The sequence below is a fragment of the Lathamus discolor genome, chromosome 6, assembly GCF_037157495.1.
Source record: "Lathamus discolor isolate bLatDis1 chromosome 6, bLatDis1.hap1, whole genome shotgun sequence".
Lineage (NCBI taxonomy): Eukaryota > Metazoa > Chordata > Aves > Psittaciformes > Psittacidae > Lathamus > Lathamus discolor.
Genome location: NC_088889.1, coordinates 13,367,820 through 13,392,888, shown reverse-complemented (window position 1 = coordinate 13,392,888; position 25,069 = coordinate 13,367,820). Strand labels below are relative to the sequence as shown.

At 44.3% G+C, this 25,069-nt stretch overlaps 1 protein-coding gene across 3 annotated transcripts in view; it reads left to right on the top strand.

Moving 5' to 3' along the window:
- MDGA2 (MAM domain containing glycosylphosphatidylinositol anchor 2) overlaps nucleotides 1-25,069 on the top strand; it is a 387,881-nt gene that overhangs the window by 111,120 nt on the left and 251,692 nt on the right. For all 3 annotated transcript variants that reach the window (XM_065685163.1, XM_065685161.1, XM_065685162.1), the window contains exon 2: nucleotides 21,491-21,630. In XM_065685163.1, the coding sequence (XP_065541235.1) occupies nucleotides 21,491-21,630 (140 nt within the window). The remainder of the gene's footprint in view (nucleotides 1-21,490; nucleotides 21,631-25,069) is intronic.

The window sequence follows — 25,069 nt, the reverse complement described above, 5'->3', positions numbered from 1 at the left end:
TGTGCCAGTTTTACTCCATTGGCATTTACTCCTGTTGTAAATCATCAAAGAGCAAGTCCTTTATTACTAGACAATTTAAGATGGCTTATGTTATATCGTCTGACCCTTACAGTAATTCTAAACTATTCCTTCATCCTGTGCCTGTATGCAAATAAAATGGTCAGGGAAACTTTTTCCTTAAGAACAAGAAATTGCAGGTGGCTTGATTTTTAGTGTTAATGTTGGTGGAAAATTTGCTGTATTGGTATAGCGGAGTATTTTTAGTGCAAATTTAATTTAAATAAAGCCAAAAGGCCTATTTGTTTATTTATTTATTTTGTCTTGGCCTCTTCATCAGAATAACACATTAATCTTCTCTACTTAAATCGACAATTCTGATTTGGCTTTATGTTGGCAAGGAGCAAAGATTGCTTGTATTGGTGTGCTCCCCTTATCCCATGCCACCGCTGTTGATCCTTCATCAGTGGGTGACACTTGATGGTGTTAAACCTGTTGGGATGGACACACAGCACGTGTGTGCAGTGCAATTTAATCATGCAGATAGGGCAACCTGCTACTTTTTCTCTTCTTGCTGGTTCATTTCCATTTTGGGTTCAGTTAATGAATTGCCATCTGCTGAATATGTAAGATTTAGAGCTGCAGTCAGTACAGAGGTCTGGTTTTGCCAAGTTATTGAAGAAGACTGGAGGGAAATGTCTTGTTTTCCAAGGTTTTCTTGGGTGTTGAGCTGAGGCACCCAGACTAGTAGTGCATGAAGGTCTTGGCTCCCAAAGAAGAGTTGGGGTTTGGAAATTCTCATTTTCATTGAAGGCCATTCCCACGCTCTGCACCCACAAGCTATCACAGCCCTGGAGACATGCTTAGCTTTGCTCCAGAGGGAAACAAAACACAGACAAAACCCTTTAATGGTGCTACTTCTTCTCTGCATGTCTTTTTCCATGCAAGGAGGAACCCAGCCCAGGCATGCTGCAAGTCTGCAGTGGGGGGGGGGGGTCCACGTGCAGGTGCCCACTGTGGCCTGACTATAGAGCAGCCCTGGTGCTACGGCTCAAGCACAGGCTCCTGGGATGTCCCCACGGTGCCACCACCTCAGCTCATGCAGAGCAGAATTAAGGCTGCCTTTGATGTAGTATTTTTCATGGTAGTTTAGTATCGTTTGATCAAAGCCTTTGACATTTATTGAGCAATAGTTTGAACCTTTTTTTTGTACCTATATTCTCCTCTGTGTAGACTGGGTGCTCATGTGTGCATGTTGTTTTTAATATTAAATAGATACTTATGAAATCAGATATAATTTGAAACTATCCAACACTTTTGCGAGTTAATGAGGACCTAGATAATAAGGATATTAGGTAGCCATGTTCTTATTCTTTGAGGTGGGAAGAAGAATTTATGCAGTCATTTTTATTAAAAACATTTTAAAGCACATATGGGTATTTTCATTATTTATGTGCTATCTTTAGTTCTTCCAATTAATTTCAAATTCCAAGAGTCCATATAATCTGTCAGAGTTTGCTGTGCTGAGAAATATGTTAAGGACAGCTTATGATATACTAATTAGAAGTGCATTTAAAGAGCCAATAATCTAATAGTTTTGAATAAATCTGCTTATGCTTTTTTCCATTTGCATCTGTTGTTTCTTGAACATTTTGTTTTCTGAGATCACAGCAGCAGCATAAGGGCAAGATTGTCAGCACATGAAAATCAGAGTACTGATAGTGAAGTTGCTTAGATGCTGCTGAATTACTCCAGCTGAGGATGTGGTCCCCAAAACTCAGCCCTCAAGATTTCATCTACTGTGGCTTTGTATTTCTTATGTAAAGTTCTCAGTTGCCTGTGCAATTGAAGTCGGTTCTGCAGCAAGAAGTTTAATGCTCCTGGGGAAATATGCAAAAAGAACTGTTAAAACTCTTCAAGCCAAGGCCTTGCTCATATGAAAATACACTTTGAAATAGATGTAAGAAGAGAGGTGTGGTTGCAAATACCTTGACTGTCACCAAAATTTGTTTCACATGGAAATGACTCTACAAAATATTTTATGGTGTTAATGCATGTGTTGGTATGAAAGTGTAAAAGGCTATCTTCAGTGTTTTGATGGAAAGACCGGTGATTGGGATTGAGATCTGAAAAGGTCCCGTGAATCTTGTTCCCCCACAGTCTTATTTGTGGCTATCACAGTGCTGGCATCCTCAGAGGGGACTTGCTCTCTCACTGTGTCTCTGTGCCTCAGCGTCCACACACAAATCCAGGCAGGCAGACTCTACTTATGCATACTCATCTGGTGCAAATGTTTGAAGTTCAAATTAAAAAATGAAAAACATTTTTATGGCATTCCTGAAGGGAAAAAACCCAAAACAAAGCACCCCAAACAAACAAAAGCCAACCACTGAATAAGCAGTACTGCCCACTGACTGGTTGAACATGCATAGAAGGTATATATATTTTTTCTTCGTAAGAATCCTACACTTGGAAAGTTTGAGTAGATTGCCTGCCTTTTATAGGGTCTGTCACTCTGCTTGGGCTGCAGCTGTTGGACATCCAGTACTCTGAGTAGATAACCTCATGGTAGGGACTAAAAATATGTCATCATATTTCATCAGAACTGAAGTGATAATAGGGAGCAGACTGCTCGCAGGATTTGCTTATTAATTCTGCAGTGGTGGCTGATATTGGCTCCCTTCTATTCATAAATAATATGGGTTTACCTTGTGCTGCTTAGCAGAGCTCAGCTGTAAGAGCAGCTTTTAAACATTTTGGCTTTGCTCTTTGAGTGTGGGAAGTGGGCGAAGCCAAATCTCAAAAGTTTACAGTGGTGGAAATGTTTGACTCTGTGGTGGTGTTTTATTAAATAACACAAACAGTTAAAATAGAGCTACAGAAATTCTATTTAATTTTTTTTCTCTCCCAAATGCCTTTTGCCAGGAATCTAAATCATTCTTGGGCCAACGTCTTCGGTGACACTGACTCCTGTACCAGCACTGTGTCAGTAGCTTTTGCGTGCAGAGTACAACATGATCTGGAGTCACAGCCATAGCCTTGTGATGTGGGTTAGATTTGCAGGTTTGCAGGTCAGCATGTCTGACTGGTGTTCCCTCCGGGCATTTTGCCTTTGTACTGCTGACGTCTCCAGTACAGTTTCACAGTAGAATACAAGGTTGAAGAAATTGAGACACAGGTTGTGTTTGAAGTGTTACATACAGGAAAGCCACATATCCAGCCTGCCAGAGGATTTTATTCACAATAGAGAAGCTTTCCCTTACCTCCCTGGTTTTATTCTTAAAGCCTTGAGCTCTGAAGCTGTGCTTTATCGTTGTGCCAGGCATGTGGTGACTAAAGCAGAGCAGAGCTCTTCTGCTTGATAAGATTCTGCTTGCATTCATCTACAAATGCCCAAACTGCATATCAATGGCTGGGGGCTCCTATCTGTGTGTCCCAGCCCCCAGGAAATCACTGTTGTCTGGCTGTAACAGGGACCAGATGTGGTTCTGCTTGAGCGTGTGCTGCTGCTGAACTTGAAGGTTGTACAGCCTACTGAAAAGCATCGCACTGGTGATTAATTTTGGTGGGAAAAAATGAGATGCATTTGCCACTCTAAATGCTCTAACAGGCTTACACAAATTTTCTATGAAAGGAGCAACTCTGTAATGAAACTTAATGGCTAATTGCACTCTTTTAATAAAATTGGCAATGTCATCAGCTGCTGAAAAGGGACTGGTAAATCGTATAAACAATAATACACTATGTAATGTTGCCTGAGTAACAAGGTGGGAGTTTAATAATTTTCATCATTAATTTTTATTGATTTGTTGATCGCTTATTGATGCCTATTCAAATAAATCACAGAAATGCTGATAGCTAACTTAACTCTGAAGGCAAGTTGCACGTTCAACAGGCACATCAATACCATGCTATTAGTTTGGTTTCCCAAGTTAATGAGATCTATAGGGAGGCAATTTCTGTTTATGCTGGTCTGTCTGTCAATCACAGCCCCAATTAATATTGAAAGGATTGGGCCAGTTTGAAGCACATTGCTGGAGGAGGCTCAAAAACTGCTCAGCTGATCGGTCTCCTGGAGGTATTTCCATTTGCAGTGGCTGGATGCAAAGGAGTGTCCTAACAGTATTTCTTCCATGAAAAAAAATTGCAGTGTGAACTCATCTGCGAGTAGACATCAACATATAGCAAAGGTGAGAGGGCAGGGATTGACTGACACAGATAATACAAATTCCCCAATGTCAGAAGAGCTTCAGCGAGAGCTTGGCCCATACAGATCATCTGCTTGTAGGGTAAGCCACTGGAAACTGGACTATTTTAAATATCTCCTTAATTTTTGGTGGCTCTTCAAGCAGGCTTGCTGGTAGGTCCAACAGTCCTATACTGCTGTCAGTCGTGTCATGCAAGCATCAAACAGCTTGAGGGCCTCTGTTGCCTCCATACTAAGTGCTCCTCCATAGCTCTGTTGTGTACCAGCACAGCCTGTGATTTGCTATAAGGAAAGGAAACAGGCAGTCTCTCTTCTGCTTATCTGGCCTCATGGCATGCTTTGGCCAAAATTTGGAAATGCGTTGGTTTACGCTATGAGCTGGCAGGATTTTCCTTGGGCTGCCTGGAAAGGCTCCCGAGTGCTGCAGATTTCCTTCACAGGAGGGAGAAGGCTTCGGGCTGGCGGAGCCCCCCCGACTTGTGTTCCCCATGCCAGTGCCTGAAGCAAAATGGTGTGTTTAAGGCAAATCAGCTTGTCCATTGCAAAGCGATTGAAATGGGTGTTACTGACTTTTTAATTGCCAGATGTGGTTTTCCCTGTGTGGTTGTACTGATTAAGCATATTTGCTGCTGAAGGTGTTGAGGGAGGGAAGCACTGTGCTTTGTGAGTCCTGGGATGTTGCCGCAGTATCCCTTGACCAAGTGGACGCATCTGGCCAGTTGGCTTGGTCTACCCAAACTGGTGGTGACCCTGTACAGCCTCCATAGGTTAAATAAGCATTTCTCCAGCTGAACTAGCAGAGGTCACAAGCTGTACAAGAACATACTTGGTTAATCCTGCTGAGCCTGTGCGGCCCTGGGCAGGTTGGTTCTTAGCTGTAGCTGTCAGGCACCACTGCCGCTCCAGGTCCTTAGACTCCCTCCCACCCCAGAGTGCCTAGGGCTGAGCCTGCAAAATCATTAAAATCCTGGAATACAGGAGCTAATAAAAAAATGAGTCATTTCCTTGGTGCTTCTGCTGTGAGTTGGGTTTTTTGTTTGTTTTATAACTGTTACTCTTCCTACTGAAGCTAAGGCGAATTACACAAGTTTTAATAGTGCCTGGAATATATAAAATCTGGTGTAATAGGCTTCTAACTTTATATAATGGAACATATTCTAGTCTTTCTGCTGCTACTCCTACACCCAGTGTTTCAAAACAAAGATGTGAAAACTAGGTGTGAGACATTGAAGTACAGGAAACACAATTCTAATTCAAGAACTCATTTTTCTTCCTGAAAGGAAGCTTGTTTTCTTGATAGTCCCTGCTCACTGCGACATATTTGTGCTATCTCACAAGAAATGCAAATTGTTGTTTAAAAAGCTGTTTATTCTTGCTTAACACTATAAAGCAGCATTTTTTTCATTTGCATTCATGTACGGTTATGTATTCTAAAATTCCTCTTTAATATTAAACTGTCTTTTTTTTTCAGCCAGCAAACTAAAATGAAACCATTCTGAGGACTGTACAGCATTTAAGTGAAGCTTTCATTCAGGCTCTTTCAGGATGTTATTTCTTTTGCTCACAGTTGTGTGGGTTTTATAGCACCTACAGCACTTCCTCCTGTTTCAGGACACACTCATAAACTGTATTTTTGTGGCTTTTGTCTAGGCTGATGAATCCTAAATAATTCTATGGTTCATTCTAGCCATTCCTTCTGGGCTGTCTTTTCTCCCACAGCAGGTGGTTTAGGCACCCAGCAGTGCCCAGTTTAAGCAGTGCTGTGCACTGCTGAAGTATTTCCATCCTTATCCTAATGAGATGCCCATGGCCCATCTGCAGGTGATAGAGCACAGCTGTGGTCCTCCAGGTGAGATGTTCTGGCTGGGCATGCATAGTTGTCTGTCCAAGTGTTGACACTGCCAAGCTGTACTTGATGATGGCAGGCTGGGCTGGGCTCCAATGGCTTATATAGCTCCAGGGAATTGTAAACCCTGGAGGTATATACAGGTCTGCAGAGCAGACAGTGATTGTTGGTTCACTACGTTCTAGTGTTGGGCTACAGCACAGGCCTGCGGGAAGGCATGTTAATGTTCATGTTGGATGCCAGCCCCAGTCTCACTCTGCTTGGTTGCGCTCTGTTGGTTCATCAGCAAGTGCCCTGCGATGGATGTGCCATGATGTGCATGCGCATCAGCATAGCTTTGGAGGTGTAGTGCAATAGTGGCATTACCAAATTAATAGGTTCAGGTGTCTCTGTACCTCAGAGTGAATGGAGCTCTGTCTCTGTACCTCAATGGAGCTTGCTTCTTTTGCCTCTGTCCTTGGCTGCAGAGGAGGTGGGGGGTGGAGGCCAGCTAATTCTCTGCTGGTTTGTACTAGAAGCAAATGAGGCTTCAGTCATTACAGTGAGACAGGGAAAGCTACGTGGACCATGGGAAGAAGATTCGGAAAGATGTTTTGTCAAAGTGTACAAATAGGAGTAATGGTTAAGAATTCAGGATTTGCCTTTTGAAGAGGTGATTTTTAATGTGTTTGATTTTTATGTCTCTGCCTTTTTAGGTGGGGGAAACAACATATTACTGTATGCTCAGAACACCCAAATAAGTAAGACATGTTTACTGCTAGACTATAATACTTTTGAAACATGCCTGGCAATATTATCCGTTTCGTGATGCCAGGAACAATGTAGTGTTGCTGTCACTTACAGATAATTTCTTATTTTAGAAGATTCATTGAACCCACTGCCTGCAATCTGTAGGCTGCAAACTGCTCAAAGAGCGGTTAAGGAAGGAAGGTGTAGTGTAGGAAGGTTTCTCTCTATACTGGTATTCCCAATCCCTTCTAAATCAGTGTGATCCTGGAAAGATGCTGTATTTGTTGAGTGCAAAGGCATACTGTGAACTAACCAAGAAATCATGACAGTGTCACTCTCTGAGCATGCTGGAATAAGAGGCTGAGGAATTTAAAAGTATGACTTGCAGGGGCCACTATTTTAGTACACTAAATAGTGTACTGTATTTTGGGCCATTCTTCTAGCGTATTCTATGCTTTCTGTGGCATAGGAAAACATGGCTATTGTGCTAATCTGTAATTGCCTGTTAAGGTTGTTAAACAGAAGCAAGAATTGCAAGGCAGTGCGTCTCAATGACTTTACTTTTATTGAAGCCAGGAAGAAACAAAACAAAACCCAAAGAAATACCTCCTCAGAATCCTGTCAGGAAGTCCTGTACCAGAGGGATGTTTTCTCAGTGTTGATACTCAAGGCTATTCAGTTTCTACGTCCAAGGTCAAGAGAGAGACTGTTGCCCTATGTCCCACATGCAGTGCTGGTTGAAGTGAAGGTACCCATGTTGTCCTCATATTTCTTTTGGGAAAGTAACTTGGCAGCCAAAACTGTAAATCATATCTGAACGTGTACATGGCAATCCTGCAGCGTGGGGAAGAGCAGTCCATCTCCTTGAATTGAATTAGCTGGCCGTTTAATGAATGAAAGAAGGAGCAAGAGGTAAGTCAGGAGATAACTTCCTGCAAGAGCACAGAGGAAGTTATTCTTTATTCTTTGCCTTGGCAGGGACACATGATCATGACCCAGCAATGGCAGTTGCACTGGTAGCTCCTTGCTCCTTGGAAATGGCAGCAGAGGTGGTATTGCAGTCAGCTCTCTCTGGCTAAGCTGAGATAGAGTCGGTCAGTACAAAAAATGTGTACGCATTAGGAGAGAGGTTTATCTCTGACATGTGATGCTGTCTGATATTCCAGGACAATCCACAAAAAAATCTTAAAAAGTTAAAATGCACTGGCATCAATTAATTACATGTAGAGAAGAGGGATCCTGTCTTACACCCTTACATACAGAAATATATAGGGTGCTTGGGATTGTAAAAAAGGCTTTAGAATCTGGGCTCTCCCACCTGGGTGGGCATGGTGGCTGTCCTGGCAGGCTGAGCAGAGAAGAGACTGAAATGTCAGCAGGGTTGCTTTGGGTATTCCCTGGCTCATATGGGTATTTTCAGTTTATCTGTGAAGAGTGCAGCTTTGCTTACCAACTTTGCTGTGTGCTGCTAAACAAAAAAAGGGTAAATGTTTAAGGACAAGTAAGTGCTGATGAAAAATAAGTAGCAAGTTATTGAATGGCTAGAACAAGAAACCAAGTTCCTATGTTTTTAGGAGCTGTTCCCTTTTCTGAGTTTCATAGAAAACTCGTATTAAACCAGTATCTTGAAAAGGATGCTCTAGATTTGTTCACCCATAATTAACTGAAGACTAAGATGGCACCAGTTACAGTGGAAGCCATATGTTTTGGGGCTGCTTGCCAGGCACTGGGAGCCTCAGTGTTTCAGTTCTTTCCAAAAGTACTTAGCTGGACAGGGGCTTTTGACAAGGGCATGTAGGGGTAGAACAAGGGAAATGGCTTTAAACTGACAGAGGGGAGATTTACATTAGATGTTAGAAGGAAGTTCTTCCCTGTGAGAGGGGTGAGGCATTGGCACAGGTTGCCCAGAGAAGTTCTGGCTGTGCCATCCGTGGCAGTGTTCAAGGCCAGGTTGGATGGGGCTTGGAGCAACCTGGTCTAGTGGAAGGTGTCCCTGCCTATGGCAGGTGGGTTGGAACTGGATGTTTTTTATGGTCCTTTCCAATACAAACCATTCTATGAGTCTGTGATAATATTCTGTGATCTTTGCCCAGTTATTTGCTGGTGAAAAGTTCCACTTACACAGAGATCTGGTCAAGACCTTGTTGGAGGATAATGGTAAGAGAATTAAACTCTGAAAAATATCAGAGCTCTGGTTCTGTAATTATTTCCTTTAATCTGCTCTGTGATAAGATCTTCATGATTTGTGGAACTTGTAGGATTATTTAAAATGTAATTAAAATTAGATGTATATGTGAAATAGGAGAACCATAATGACTGTTCTTGAAAATGCAGAATGCTTCTCATCTTCTGGTTGCTCTGTAGCCCTGGGCTTTCCTACCCTGTTGTGGGGAGCTGCGTTGGTACTGGAGCAGGCACATCTGCATGCTCAGGCCCTTGCCTCTCCATTGCTTGGCATCAGTTTTGGCTGCATGTGGGCAGCATTCACTTATTATATCTGCAGTTTCGCTCTGCTGCTTTGCATCAGGAGCCTTCCCATGTAAAACCAATTAGCAGGAGTGGAGCCCCCAGTGAATTTCATGCAGTTCTGCAGCATAGTAAGGAGGAAATAATATTTTTTTAGAAAAAGATGATTTAAAGTAATTGCAGATGTGCTTGCAACTCTCAGAATTAAGTTTTCCTGTACTCTTACCAGCTCTTAATTCTGCTAATTGCAAATGAAGTGACCAGGAGTCTCAGTGGTATTGCTGTGATGAATGAACTGCCCTATGGCAATAGCTTTCATCAATGCAGAGTTTAGAGTATTTTGCTGCAGGTAATGTGGGATTTGTGACATCTTTTTCCAATAGGAGGTTAGGTTCCGTCCACTAATAAATTTATTATTGGAACTTTTTTTTTCCTCTTCAGTGTAGTATTCTTTGGGGGATAATGGGGAATGAGAAATGTTATACAAGTTGGTTTTATTTAATAAATATTAAGGTTATTGATTATATTTTTCATCTTGGGCCCCAGCTGAGAGAAATGACAGGTACCTCATATGGGAAGCCTGCAGCTAGAGGCGGTTTGATGTTGACCTGTGCAAGGGGCTCCCCCTAATAAAGGCCATTTGAAATCAGTTATGAAATTCCTGGTTCAATCCATATCATACAAAATGCTACTGAGCAAGCACAGGTGGTCTTGTGGAAATTTTGGTATTATTACATTTGGTTAAAACTTTGAAATACTTTCTCTTTAGTATTTCTTTTTTATTTATTTTTTTAAATAGGAATATGGCTATATGTTACTTTCAGTAGCCATAGTAGGTAAGTGATATCAGGAAGAGGTCCATAGTTTAAAAGGTTTCTATGCATCAGTACAAAATATTTCCTGCCTGCTTTCCCTTCATGTGCGTAGTAGCATTTATCCTGTGTTCTCCTCTTCTGGGCTGGCCCTGAGCTGACCTTACCCACCAAACTAGCAAGACAAGGACTGAAGTCAACTTTTTTTCCTCTATGATTGGACTTTTTTTGCCACGTTACTTGATATTCACCCATATCTCTGTGACTTAAACCGCAGTTTTGGAGCTCAGGAAGCCTCCTTGATTGATAGTACTAACATAAGAAGGCACAGAGCTAATTAAATCACATTGCTGCTTCCCAACACTACTGTCACAGGCTGACCTAATTTTGACACTACAAAGCTTATCAGCAGAGTATCTATTGAGTTAGGGGAACCATAATACTTTTTCTAGGAGCAGATAGATTTTTTTCTCTGTCCCTCCACCTTACAACTCACTACACCACTGTTTATTGTTTGTGCTGCTGAGCAAGTATTAAAAACTTATGATCTATGGCATATGATCTCTGTGGGCATCTGTTTCTGGAATGGTAAGCATACTCCAGTTTGGAGAAGGATGGGGAAAAAGCCATGATAACTCTTCAGAGAGGAATATTGGCTGAGATCCTTGTCTCTTTTAAAGAATTTTTTCTTATTTAGGATTTGGAATAACAAAGTGATCGCTGTTGCATCTCATAGGCAGGGATGCTCTGCTCTCCTTCTGGCAGTGAGCTGCCGGAGGTGTCTGAAACTGGCAAGGACCTTGTTTTGTGCTAGTAAAGCATGAAAGAAAACTCTTGCAAAGGTTTTATGTGATTCATTTGTTGGTCTTAGTCCAAGCGTGTAGATCCAGGATGAATTACTATGTACTGCAAGACAGAGGTGGCTGGGGACAAGTGGAGAAGGAGGAGGAGAGAGGCTTCACCTTCCAGCTGTCTCTGGAAGACTGAGAAGCTGAGGATGCCTTTTGTGGATATTCAGTGCTCTTACAAAAAAAAAAAAAAAAAAAATCCATTTATTCTTTGGTCAGTTTTTAATTTGGTGATGTGATAAAGCCACATGCAAAAAAATATCTCATGCCCTAGAAACTTTTGAGATTAACTTAGAAATTGTGAATAAATACTTTCTTAATTTAGCATGTCTTCTCTTTTGAGTGGTTAGGAAACAGTGCAATTGAAATCTCATAGACTAAAAGCTTTTTTTTTTTTCCCCAATAAGATCTGAAATTATTTATTTCCATGATTATAGCAGTTGAGCTTTTTTAGAAAAATGCCAGTTATTGTGAATGTTGTGATTAAGGTCAGGAGAGTTACCAGCACTTCAAGTAGAAAGACAGACTGTAGTACTCTGGCTGTCCAAGGTGTCTTAACTTGCACCGCAGTTCCACAAACCTACTGTATGTCGCCAAGTATTTCTTTTGTATTATCCCAGCTCTCACTTAAAATCATAGAATCACAGAATGGTTTGGATTAGAAGAGACCTTAAGGAGCTTCCAGTTCCAACCCCCCTGCCACTGGCAGGGGCACTTTCCGCTATACCAGGTTGCTCCAAGCCCCATCTAACCTGGCCTTGAACACTGCCAGGGATGGGGCAGCCACAGCTTCTCTGGGCAACCTGTGCCAGTGCCTCACCACCCTCACAGCAAAGAACTTTTCCGTAATATCTAATGTAAATCTCCCCTCTGCCAGTTTAAAGCCACTTGTTCATTTGCTTTTTCTGGGTGACCAGCTTGGTTTGGAAAAGACTCTTTTCCACTTATTCATGCGCTGCCTTTGAAAATAAATGTATTCTGCATATTTCCCTTGGAAGTTAGCTAGCATTCATCACAGCATCTGGTTTGTGCTTCGTCTTTTTTTATTAAGCGTGTCTAGATACCCACATACATATTCAATTTGGGGCATTTCTAATTTTGCCTCCACATAAATTTTTATTGCATTCCTTTTTTTTTTTCTTTTTTTTTTTTTTTCCCCTAGTCTGTAATGTCTGAGGAACTTGTTGCAAGTTGAACCAAATCTCTTGTATAGGAGTGTATGTGTGTGCTAGAGGCAGAGAAGCGAAATTAAATTGCTGGAAAAGATCAGCCAATAAAAGGGACCTAGGTAACATCATTATATAACAAGATATGGTGAAAGGTCAGGCTGGCAGCATTTTTCATCTGAAAAAAGCAATCTCATGGCGCCATGCAACTTCTTTGCAGCAGAAGTGAGGTGGAGTTGTACTTGGTGTTGTTGCTGAGCCTTTTCCTTCTTACCTAAGTGTCATAAGCAGCTTTCCTTGACTTGAGTGTGCGAGCTGTGAGGAACGGCACCGGGATGGATTGTTTCATGCAATATTTACTGTGTATGATCACAAGACAATTTCTTCCAAAATGCCACAAACAAAATAAATGCCAAGTATATATTACTTTAATGTCTCGTCTGATATCAAATCCTTGGAGGCCTATTTCAAAAGTAGCTGTAGTGAATATTCCTGCAGTAGAGAAGGAGATGACATTTCATAATTATGCAATGTCTCCCCAACCATAAGATTTTAAAACTTAAAGTAGTAAGAATATTTTTTTATTTTTCTTTATTTGTTTGATCTCCTCTTAAAGCAGTGTAATCCTTTGCCATAATAACACACAGGGGGGTATTTTTTCATTTCTGTATTGCCTTCCCAAACCTAATAGCTATGGAGCAGTGGCATAGACACTAAAATGAAGGATACTTCAAATGTAATTTGAAGTTATATGAATTTAATATGAATGAAAATGTAATATTAATGTAATATGGATTTAAAAGGCAAGAGGATGTTGGCATAATGTTGCTGACTCTTCTAATTTTATCAGAAGTCTTGTGATCTATGCTGAACCTTGTTTTACCTTTCTGCTCCATGGCTCTGTTTTAACATTTCAGTGTTTTAATATCTGTATGGTGGAAGATCATAAGAGCCCCAGCTGTGGCCCAGAGCCCTGCTGTACAGCAGCTTGCATGCAGAACAAAGTGGATGCTCCATATCCCAGGACACTGAACTCTTGACGTGTGTGGAGGGGGATCAGCTCTTCTAGCACAGGGAAAGCTGCAGAACACTGAGCATTAGTGCTGTTGTCCTACTTAGGAAAAAAATAAAATAAAAAATTAAGAGTTAATGGATTATTTTAAGGTCAGACTATGACACATGGGACTGGCTCCTGTCGTGAAAGGAAGACTTGGACGACTCAATCTAAGTTACCAGCAAGCTTCGTTTATTGCAAGTCTTAACACCTATTTATATGGTTTCTAACTAGGTCACACATATTTTGTTAGATACAATGTAGCTTTACAAGGACACTATTTATGGTTTCTAATCAAGTTATACATATTCTGCTAGATACAATGTAACTTCCCGAGGATGTTGTGTCCTTGGTGATAACTCGCTGCTCCATTCTCCTCCTGGTCTTAAACCTGTTGATTGTGGTGTTTGCCACATTCCTGCTCCACCAGCTGCAGCATATCTATGTGACCCTTTTTGACAAGCCATTCCCTCACAGCTCCTAGACAAGGACATCTCTGGCCTTGCAGGAGGGATGGTGAGCTCCATCAGAAAGAGAAGCCTGGATCTGTGGTGCAAAGGGTTGGCTAGGTTCAATTTGTTTTTTCTAAGCAGTAAAGAACATCTCAGGCAGCTCCTGGGCAGGGAGGCAGGTGGATATACTTGTCTGACTAAACATGACCATAGGCTGAGCATTGGGTGTATCTTCAGTCATTTTTGTTGAATTTGGAAGTAATTGATGCTAGGGAGCAGGTTTTTCTGGCATCACAGAACTGCCAAGAGCAAGAATGCTTTAGCCTGTGTTCATCTTTGCTAAATGGGGCTGCCAACAGAAAAGTGGAGAGGGCGAGCTGACAGGTCCTTGAAACTTGTTGCATAGCTGCTTGAGGTGCAGAGCTTGCTGGAGGTCACTGCTGTTGTTGAGCTGCTGCCCCCCTCATCCCCTTTCCACCCCCCACTTCCCTCCCCTCTGCCTGGTGGGAGGGTGTGAGCAAGGGGTGGGGGACCTTTTGCTCTTTTGCCCATTTGGTTAGTCTTGAGTGGCCCCACCAAGCCATTATATCTGCTGACCTGGTGGTTGTCCAGGGCTGTGTCACCTTGTACTATTTGACTGAAGTCCCAGGAGAGGGACTTTTTACGAGGGCATGGAGGGGTAGGATGGGAGAGGATGGCCTTAAACTGACAGAGAGGAAATTTGGATTGGATATTAGGAAGAAGTTCTTTCGTGTGAGGGTGGTGAGGCGCTGGCACAGGTTGCCCAGAGAAGCTGTGGCTGCCCCATCCCTGGCAGTGTTCAAGGCCAGATTGGATGGGACTTGGAGCAACTTGGTCTAGTGGAAAGTGTCCCTGCCTGTGGCAGGGGGGTTGGGACTAGATGAGCTTTAAGGTCCCTTCCAATCCAAACCATTCTGTGACTTGGGAGCACATCAGTAATTGAGGAAATGTCCATTCTCTGCATGAGCTCTTCTGCCTGGCCTGGTGCTCTGCAGAGAGGCTTTGCCAAGGAGGGATTTGTTTCTTTATTTGTTAAACACTTGCTGAAGAGGTTAATCTAGGCCAAGCACATTGAAAATGATCTAAATGTAGTAACTGAGATAGACAGGGCGATGCAAGGTAGCTGAGAAATTCAGGCCTAGTCATCACAGCCTGAAATAATTATTCTCTTCCTGTTCATATAATTGACCTGACTTAGAATCACACAGAATCACAGAATCCCAAGGGTTGGAAGGGACCTCAAAAGATCATCTAGTCCAACCCCCCTGCAAGAGCAGGGTAACCTACAGTACATCACACAGGAACTTGTGCAGGTGGGCCTTGAATATCTCCAAAGTAGGAGAGTCCACAAGCCCCCTGGGCAACCTGTTCCAGTGCTCTGTCACTCTCACAGTAAAAAAGATTTTCCTGATGTTCAAATGGAACCTCCTATGCTGCAGTTTACACCCATTGCCCCTTGTCCTGTCACTGCACATCACTGAAAAAAACCTAGCTCCATCATCCTGACACCCACCCTTTACATATTTGTAAACATTGATGAGGTCACCCCTCAGTCTCCTCTTCTCCAAGCTAAAGAGACCCAGCTCCCTCAGCCTCTCCTCATAAGGGAGATGTTCCACTCCCTTAATCATCTTTGTGGCTCTGCGCTGGACTCTGTCAAGCAATTCCCTGTCATTGAACTGAGGGGCCCAGAACTGGACACAATATTCCAGATGCGGCCTCACCAAGGCAGAATAGAGGGGGAGGAGAACCTCTCTTGACCTACTAACCACTCCCTTTCTAATACACCCTAGGATGCCATTGGCCTTTTTGGCCACAAAGGCACATTGCTGGCTCATGGTCATCCTCCTATCCACCAGGACCCCCAGGTCCCTTTCCCGTTCACTACTTTCCAGCAGGTCACCCCCCAACCTGTACTGGTACATGGGGTTGTTCTCCCCCAGATGCAAGACTCTACACTTGCCCTTGTTGAATTTCATCAAATTTCTCCCCACCCAACTCTCCAGCTTATCCAGGTCTCGCTGAATGGCAGCACAGTCCTCTGGTGTGTCAGCCACTCCTCCCAGTTTAGTATCATCAGCAAACTTGCTGAGGGTACACTCAGTTCCCTCATCCAGGTTGTTGATGAAAATATTAAACAGCACCGGTCCCAGCACCGACCCCTGAGGTACTCCACTAGTCACAGACCTCCAGCTAGATTCTGCCCCATTGACCACAACTCTCTGCCTTCTTCCCTTCAACCAGCTCTTGATCCACCTCTCTACCTGATCATCAAGCCCACACTTCCTTAGCTCATCTATGAGGATGCTGTGGGAGACAGTATCAAATGCCCTACTGAAATCAAGAAAAACCACATCTACTGCTCTACCATCATCCCTCCACCTAGTTACTTCCTCATAGAAGGCTGTAAGGTTGGTCAAACATGACTTCCCCTTGGTAAAACCATGCTGGCTGCTCTTAATGACCCCTCATCCTTGATATGTCTAGAGATGGTGTCAAGAATAAGTTGTTCCATCACTTTTCCAGGGATGGAGGTAAGGCTGACCGGTCTGTAATTACCCGGGTCCTCCTTCTTGCCCTTCTTATAGACTGGCGTGACACTTGCCATCCTCCAATCCTCAGGCACCTCTCCTGTTTCCCACGACTTACCAAAGATGATGGAGACTGGCCGAGCAATGACCTCCCTCAGCACCCGTGGGTGTATTCCATCCGGACCCATCAATTTAGAGATGTCCAGACTGCTTAACCAATCCCTAACCCAATCCTCATCTACCAAAGGAAACTCCTCCTTTGTCCTGACTCCTTCTGAAGCTACAAGAATCTTGGGCCTCTGGGGACAGTCTGCAGGAGTAAAGACAGAGGCAAAGAAGGCATTCAGCACCTCTGCCTTCTTTAAATCCTCTGTCTCCAGGGCACCCACCTCGTTCAACAGTGGGCCTATATTGCCTCTTGCGTTAGTTTTATCTGCTATGTATTTGAAGAAGCCCTTTCTATTGTCCTTAACTGGACTTGCAAGATTAAGTTCCAAGGAGGCCTTAGCTGTCCTAATTGCCTCCCTACATCCTCTAACAACTGTCCTATATTCCTCCCAAGTGGTCAGCCCCTCCTTCCATAATCTGTAGATTCTCTTTTTCCACGAGTTTGCCCAGCAATTCCTTGTTTAACCATGCTGGTCTCCTAGCTCCCTCACTTGATTTCCTACCCATTGGGACACTCTGACCCTGAGCTTGGAAGAAGTCGTCCTTAAATGCTGACCAACTATCTTGAGCCCCTTTACCACCTAATACCCTTTCCCATGAAACTTCCCTTAGCAATTGATTGAAAAGGCCAAAGATGGCCCTTTGGAAATCCAGAATTGTGGCCTTGCTAGGTATTCTATTCCTCCCACACAGGATCCTAAACTTCACCATCTCATGGTCACTGCAGCCAAGGCTGCCATTGACCATCACCACTTCAACCAGACCCTCCTTATTGGTGAGTACTAGATCCAGCAGCGCTCCTCTCCTAGTTGGTTTGTCCACCATTTGCATTAAGAAGTTATCATCAATGCACTGGAGGAACCTCCTAGACTGTGAATGATTGGCTGTGTGAGTTTTCCAGCAACTATCGGGGTAGTTAAAATCCCCCATGAGGAGCAAGGCATGTAGTTGTGAGGCTGCTTTCAGCTGCCTGTAGAAAGCCTCATCAACTCCTTCGTCCTGATCAGGAAGTCTATAATAGACCCCCACAACTGTATCACCTGTACCAGCCAGTCCCTTAATTCGTACCCACAGACATTCCACTTGCTCCTCATCCGACCCCGGACAGAACTCAATACATTCTAGTTGCTCTCTCACGTAAAGAGCGACTCCACCACCTCGCTTTGCTGAGCTATCTTTCCTAAAAAGGACATAGCCATCCATGACCACATTCCAGTCATGTGAGCTGTCCCACCGTGTCTCTCTAATTGCCACCAGATCATAACCTTTAGACCACACACAAACTTCTAACTCCTCCTGTTTATTCCCCATGCTGTGTACATTGGTGTACAAGCATTTCAGGGAGCGAGCAGAGCACGCTAGCGGCACCCTTGGGAGGCAGGAGGCCTTTTGCTCTTCATTAATACTAGAACAATGCCCCACTAGTTCAAACCCAGCTACAACCCCCTCGCACTCTGAGTCTAACCTAAAGCCCTGTGAGTGAGCTCTGTTGACTCTGGCCCTGATACCCTTTTTCGCCTGCGGGAGGGGGTCTAAACAGCTATCCTTTTCCTCAAATGAAGCAATAGATTGAGTCCTCCCTAGTATGCCATCCTTCAGGCCCTAGCATGTTTCTCTTGGGCTTGTCCCCAACAGGCCCAGTTATCTCCCCTTCCCCCTTCATATCTAGTTTAAAGCCCTACCAATGAGCCCTGCTAACTCCTGCCCCAAAAACTTTTTCCCCCTCTGGGACTGGTGTATCCCACCCGCCACCAGCAAATCAGGTGTCTCATATAGCAGCCCATGATTAAGAAAGCCAAAACCCTGCCTTTGGCACCAGTCATGTAGCCATCTATTAATCTGCAGACTCTTTCTATTTATCTCTTCACCCTTGCTTGTAACAGGTATGGAGGCAAACACCACTTGCGCTCCAGACCCTCTAACCAACCGTCCCAGGGCCCTGAAGTCTCTCTTCATTGCCCTCCTTCTAATAATTTCATCACTGCCAACCTGAAAAACCAGCAGCGAATAGTAGTCAGAGGGCTGCACCAGATCAGAGAGTTTCCTTTTAACATCTCTAATCTGAGCCCCAGGTAGGCAGCAGACTTCCCTGTGGGATGGATCCGGTCGACAAATAGGCCCTTCTGTTCCCCTCAGAAGGGAGTCACCCACCACAATTACTCTTCTTTTCTTCTTAGTTGAAGAAGTTTTAAGGCATGAGGGTGAGTGACAAGCCCTAGGTGACTCACTAGATAGATCTACCCCTCTATCTCCATTTACCTGGCCCTGTAGTTCCAAGACTTCATACCTGTTATTCAAGTGTAACTGGGAGGAAGGAAGGGATTGCGAGGGTTTTCGCTTACCTCTCCGAGGAGGGACCAACCTCCATACCTCCTTGTCCCTTAAGTTCACTCCTTCTATCTGATGGTAGGAGGGAAGGGGATCCACCACTTGTTCAACCACTTCCCTCTGCCCTTGCCTTAGGGTGTGGTTCCACCAATCTATTTCACTTTCACACTCTCTAATGGCTCTCAGCCTTTCTACCTCCTCCCTCAGTTCAGCCACCTGCCTGAGCAGATCATTTATTCGCTCACACCGCACACAAGCGGTGTCACTGGCTCTCTCCAGTAAAAGTGCCAGGCTCAGGCATTTACTGCAGCAAGAGACCTGCACGGCCGCATGTCTACAGGAAGGCTCAGTCTGGGTACTTACGGCACTCGTCACTACAGCTTTTGATCGTGTTGTGACCATGATCTGGTCGATCGGTCCGTCTACGTCTATTCGCACAAGCAAGCAGTCCTTCCTCCTCCTGAGCTCCAGGCGAGTCCTCTTGATCAGGCAGTTATCCCGCTCTCCTGCCTGTGCAAACTGCCTCGACACGCTCTGTTCTCCGCGCTCCCAGGGCAGGTTTTTAACCACTCACAGCTGCCGCCGAGTCTTCTGGCTCCGCCGCCGGTGAGTCAGCTCCTTGAGTGAGCTGAGCTGCGGGCTCCTGGGCAAGGTCTCGAGGACTTGAGGCTCCCTCCTCGGTGGCTCTTGTCGCTCCGAGGTGAGGATCCTGGACGCCAATCTCACTTCGCTCCGCTTCGGTGTTGCAGATGTCCTCTCTCAAAGCTACTCACCCCAGCAACTGACTGTCTTGTTCAGGACCCTTTGCTTGAGCTTTGAATTCTTTTCAGCCTCTGGAGAGGGGGGGTCAGAAATTCGAATTATTAGCAGGCTTGTATCAATTCTGGGCTTTTTGCAGCAGTTGATACCACAATGGACTCTGTCGACTGGGAGTTGTGTGCAAGTTGGACCAGCAATGGCATGGTGATGGGTTTCTGCAGGGGTGCTAGTGATGCATCCCAGGGATCCCAGGTGTGCCCGAGGTGGCTGTTAATTGAGCAATTGCAGACTGAGCAAAGAGCCAGTGGAGTGGTGTGAGAGGGAGGCGATATGCAGTGCAGAGTCCTGGAAATGGAGCAGCAATTGTGGGGAGAGGTTACTGCTGTTGGGGAGAATGCATGGATGTTATCCCAGCAGCACGGGCCTCATGTCCATGGGGAACAAGGACAGGAGTCCCTTTGGGCTCAGCTCTAATTGTTCTGCTTGCTGGTTGTGATTTAAGACTTCACTTAGGACTTTAAGGGGCATCCACTTTTACTGTAAAGGAGCAGTGTGCTGATGAGTAGAGAGGATGAAATGCTGGGTCTTCAGAACTCGCCATAATTATGTTTTATCTCTTCTGCTGTTTATGTTACTTTATTTGGCAGTAAGGTTGTAACTCAGTTTCCTTATCTCGGAAAATTTTAATAGTTGTGAATTTCACCATTCGGGAATAAAGGAAATCATAGAACCAGGAACATGCTTTGGAGACTTGCTGAAGCAGAGCTGTTATTTGTATTTGTGTATTAGCAACAACATGGAAGTTTTCCTACACGTACAACATGTAAAACAGAGTAACTTCCTGTAGTTCAGGTTGCATATACAAGAAAATTAAAGTAAGGGTTCTGCTTGAACTTAACCTGTGGTCCAAATCCTGGGCCCTCTGACAGCAACAGTATTTTGATATCGACTTTGAAATGAAGCAGCGTCAGTCCCACTGTTTCTCCTGCTTAATTTTAATGGTTTAATTAAGGCTTCTCATTTGCATAATGAGGGTGATAATAATTTAGAAAGATATATAATAAAAAGAACAATAATGCAGAGTTCATTTGGAAATTGAAACAAAAATCACTGCAAATGAGTTGGTGAAGGTTTGGCTTGGGCCATTGCTGGGTATTAATAAATACTGTGGCAATATCTTCTGGCAATGAATATAGACTCATAGAATGGTTTGGGTTTGAAGGGACCTTAAAGCTCATCTAGTTCCAGCCCCCTACGATGAACTGGGACGCCTTCAAGTAGATCAGATTGCTCAGAGTCCTGTTCGACCTGGCCTTGAAGGGTTTTGGAGATGAGGCATTGTCGTGGTTTAAACCCAACCACAAACCTCGTCCACTCACTCCCCCCCTTCTTGCCCTCCCCCTGCTTCTGGAGGGACGGAGAGGAGAATCAAAAAGAATGCAACTCCCACGGGTTGAGATAAGAACAGTTTAGTAACTAAGGTAGAACACAAATCACTGCTGCTGCCACCAATAATAATAGTGCTAAAGGAAATAACAAGAGGAAAGAATACAACACCTCAACACCAGCCGACCAATAACTCACCCCACTCCCCCCAGCCGAGCACCGACCGATACCTCCTCCAACCCTGCAGTCCCTCTAGCCCTTCCGGGTCCCTCCCAGTTACATCCTGAGCATGACGTGCTGTGGTATGGAATACCTCTTTGGTCAGTTTGGGTCAGGTGTCCTGTCTCTGCTTCCTCCCGGCCTCCCCTCCTCCCTGGCAGAGCATGAGGCTCAGAAAGTCCTTGGCCAGACCAAACATTCGAGCAGCAACTGAAAACATCGGTGTTATCAGCACTGTTCCAAGGCCAAAAGATCAAAACACAGCACTGTACTAGCTCCTAAGAAGGAGAAAAATGACTGCTGCTGCTCAAAACCAGGACAGGCATCCACCACCATATGTATGTGATGAGTAAGCGGAAGAATATTTTGCATGGTGAAAATACTCATCCCCAGTGCTCCCAGCTAGGGGTTTGCAGGGGCCCCAGGCTGCTGCAGTGCAGATGGACCTGTGTGAGTCCCAAGCAGTGGTGCTCACCTAGTTTTTCTCTCTGGGTCTTTCAGCTCCCCCCACTGTGCGGATCGTGCACTCGGGCCTGGCATGCAACATCGAGGAGGAGCGCTACTCGGAGAGGGTCTACACCATCCGTGAGGGGGAGACGCTGGAGCTGACCTGCCTGGTCACTGGCCATCCTCGGCCACAGGTGAGCCCCCGCTGTGCCCAGTGACACTGCTCTTTTCCTCTGCTCTGTCTGTCCCTGAGCCTGCACAAGTTGGTTTCATCTTCTGATAAGGAGTCTTATCAACTTGTGCTGCCCTGGTGTATGTGGCCCCATCACCACCCCATTTTGTCTAGGGCACCCTGTTAATAGGTTATTTTAGATCAGGATCTTTCAAGACCTGTGCGAGTGTAAATGCCTTATTCTCCACCCTGCTCTGCTTTTCCATTTCTATATTTTCCTTTCCTCTTCAAACCAAACCCACTCTCTGTTCCCTCTAAGTGACCATGGCCGCTTTGTCTTCTGCTGCATCCCCTCATCTTGCTCTGTTGGCAAACAAGCTGCATGCTGTGAGCTGAGGGCATGCCTGTAATCAGCTGATGTGACCACATTTCACAGCTGTCATACTTGTATGAGAGTATGAACACCAGAACAGCTCGGAAGGAATTTCTTTGCAAGGTGGGGAATTAAACACCTCTCTCTTGAAATTGCATAGAACAGGTAGGAGCTGTAAAGTGCTGCTGGGAAAAGGGACTGAGAGACCTCAAGTCTGCAGACTTGATGTTCCTCCAAGAGAGTGAGACATGCTGATTCTTCCATAGCTGTTTCCAATTTAATAAGAAGATTGAAGAAGTTGAAGTTTAGCCTGTGCTGTTTCAGAGAAGGCATAGGTCTGGCTGTATCTTAGAAAACTACATACAGTTGCACACTGGGCTGTAGTCACGCATTAAAGCCATGCTATAAACCAAGCCATTTTTCTTTTGAACTAAGTAATCTCTGTCTAACCTTTGCCAGATGAAGGAGAAAGAAAGCAATGGCCTAAAAAACCCCAAAAGACTGGGCTAAGTGTCCAGTTGTGTGGTGTGATTGACACACTGGGTTGAAGGGATGTCATCCAGAGTGATGTGGACAGGCTGGAGAGCTGGGTCTCTGCCAACCTCATGAAGTTCAACAAGTCCAAGTACAAGGTCCAAGCACAAATAAAGGCTGGGCTGAGACTGGATTGGGGACAGCCCTGAGGAGAAGGACTTTGGGGTGTTGGTTGACAAGAAGCTCAACATGAGCTGTCAATGTGTGCTTGCAGCCCAGAAACCAACCACATGCTGGGCAAGGGAGGCGATTCTCCCCCTCTACTCTGCTCATGTGAGACCACCCCCTGGAGTACCGTGTTCAGCTCTGAGGCCTCCAACATAAGAAGGACATGGACCTGTTGGAGCGAGTCCAGAGAAGGCATGAAGATGCTCTGTGGCCTGGAGCACCTCTGCTATGGAGACAGGCTGAGAGATATAAGGTTGTTCAACCCAGAAAAGAGAAGGCTACAGGAAGACCTTAGAACAGCTTCTAGTGCATAAAGGAGCTGACAAGAAAGCTAGAGACAGGCTTTTTAGAAGGGCATGTAGGATTAGGACAAGGGGGAATGGCTTTAAAAACTAGAAGAGGGGATGATAAAATTCTACGATGTTTGGCTAACACCCCAAATAAGAACAATGATGTAAAATCAGTTCTGTTATTATGAAGTTATATATTCACTGCTTCTTAAGTTATGAAAAGTATTTATCGCCCTGCTGTTGTGTTCTCTGCAATTGTTGATTGTCCTCTTCTCTCTGATGGTGCTCACACCATGGAAGACTGGTGCCGCATTGAACATTGTTGGGGAAGATGCTGGTGGCTGCTCATCCATAGAGCCAAGTGATAAAACCCGGGCTGACACAGACCTCATTCACAGAAGTTGATCATAACGTTTTCATATAGCACTGACTGATGCAGGAAGGGAGCACCTACTGCCTGAGGACACCTGACTGCTTTTTAGGTCATTTGTTAAGGCGTTTGGTGCTGTTGAACATGAAGCAGATGGGATCTGCTCCAGGCTGGCTGCTGTCTCCTGCCACATCCCTGAAACAAGTCCGTGCCTCTCAGTCCCTGTTAGTAATGTTGGATTTATTCTGCCGTCTTTAACAACTGACTTATTTAACAACTTTTTAATGTCCAAAGTAGATGGCTCTGGATGCAGCAGTTTATGGCGTGCCATGTGTTTGGGTGGAAGTAAATAGCATGTTCATGTGCAGGTAAAAAGGAGCAGGATAAAGGTAGACTGACACTTCCAGTGAGCTTCCTTGGAGAATGTTTCTTTCTCAATCCATCTGCTCCAGCAAAGCTGCCCTGCAGCCTGCAAGGTTTGGTGCAGCTCAAATCAAAGATCCCTCTCAAACCCCAGCCCAAGGCAGCTTCAAAGTCAGCTGCCAGGAAATGCTTTGTACCAGCTATGAAAGGTCCGATCTCAAGCAGTAACAAAGCTTATGATGCTGCTGAATCAAAAAAAAGCGGTTCAACCAAAATGTCTTATTGAGAAAGCAACCATGTGGCTGCTCTTCTTCATAAAAGTCTCTATTTTCTCATCTGGGATTCAGGATGAAAAATTGATTTATCTCTGTTTTAGCTGTTTATAGATTGTCAGCCAGCACCTCGGTCTGCTCTCTCATGCTTGCTCCCATGTTACAGCTCTCTCACACTTGCAATATTTTTTGCAGATAAACTGCCCGGAAACAAGGGAGTAGTTTTGGTAGTCTCAAATGGATGATTCTGCAGCAAAATATGGGAGGCTTGGCAGGGCTGCATTTGAACATTAGCCTTTTTATGACCTTCCTATTAAATATCCATTCAATTTTAGTGCTCCAGAAAGTATGGAAAAAAAGTAATAGGGCCTAAGACACCATATTTTTTTGCATTGACATATTTAAACTTTGGCATGGAAGTCTGGAGGGGCTGTAGCCCCTTGGACTGGTTGCCCATGAAATTTGGCTTCTAGTAAACAAGACTGCCAGGAATCTCACTAATATTTGTGTGGGTTTTGTCAATGGGGATGCTGGGAAAAAGCACTGATGGAGGTCAGGCAGGAGATCAGGGTGGATGTAAAATCAGCAAGCTGGTGCTCACCATTCCCAGCTGCCAGAGAACTACTCTTACATGCCAGTAATTACTCTTGGTATTTGAAATACAGATAGTTTAAGATTTTTATTTATTTTGCTTGTTGAATACATTCTGGCTCTTCAGCAGGAGGTCTGCAGGGTGTTTCTGTTACGAACAAGAGGCAGTTGCTGGCTTGAAGAGGGGATATGGCATTTATTTTCGAACTTTTCTCTTTTATATGTGTGGAATTTATATATGAAACTTGACATTATCTTGTTGGATTCTCATGCTCAGAGAGCCTTGACTTTGAGATGACTTTGAGGAGAAGTATCCATCAGGATGCCTCCTATGCTTATATATGGAAGTGGTGAAAACGCATTTTTATTTTGTTGTGTAAGAGACTTCCATATACATTTTGTGGTAATTGCCCGTATTTTCAGTATTTCAATTTTTTACTAATTTTTGCACAGAGGGTTATCATATTAGATTTGCAAATTCTATGGAAATTATTTTCAAA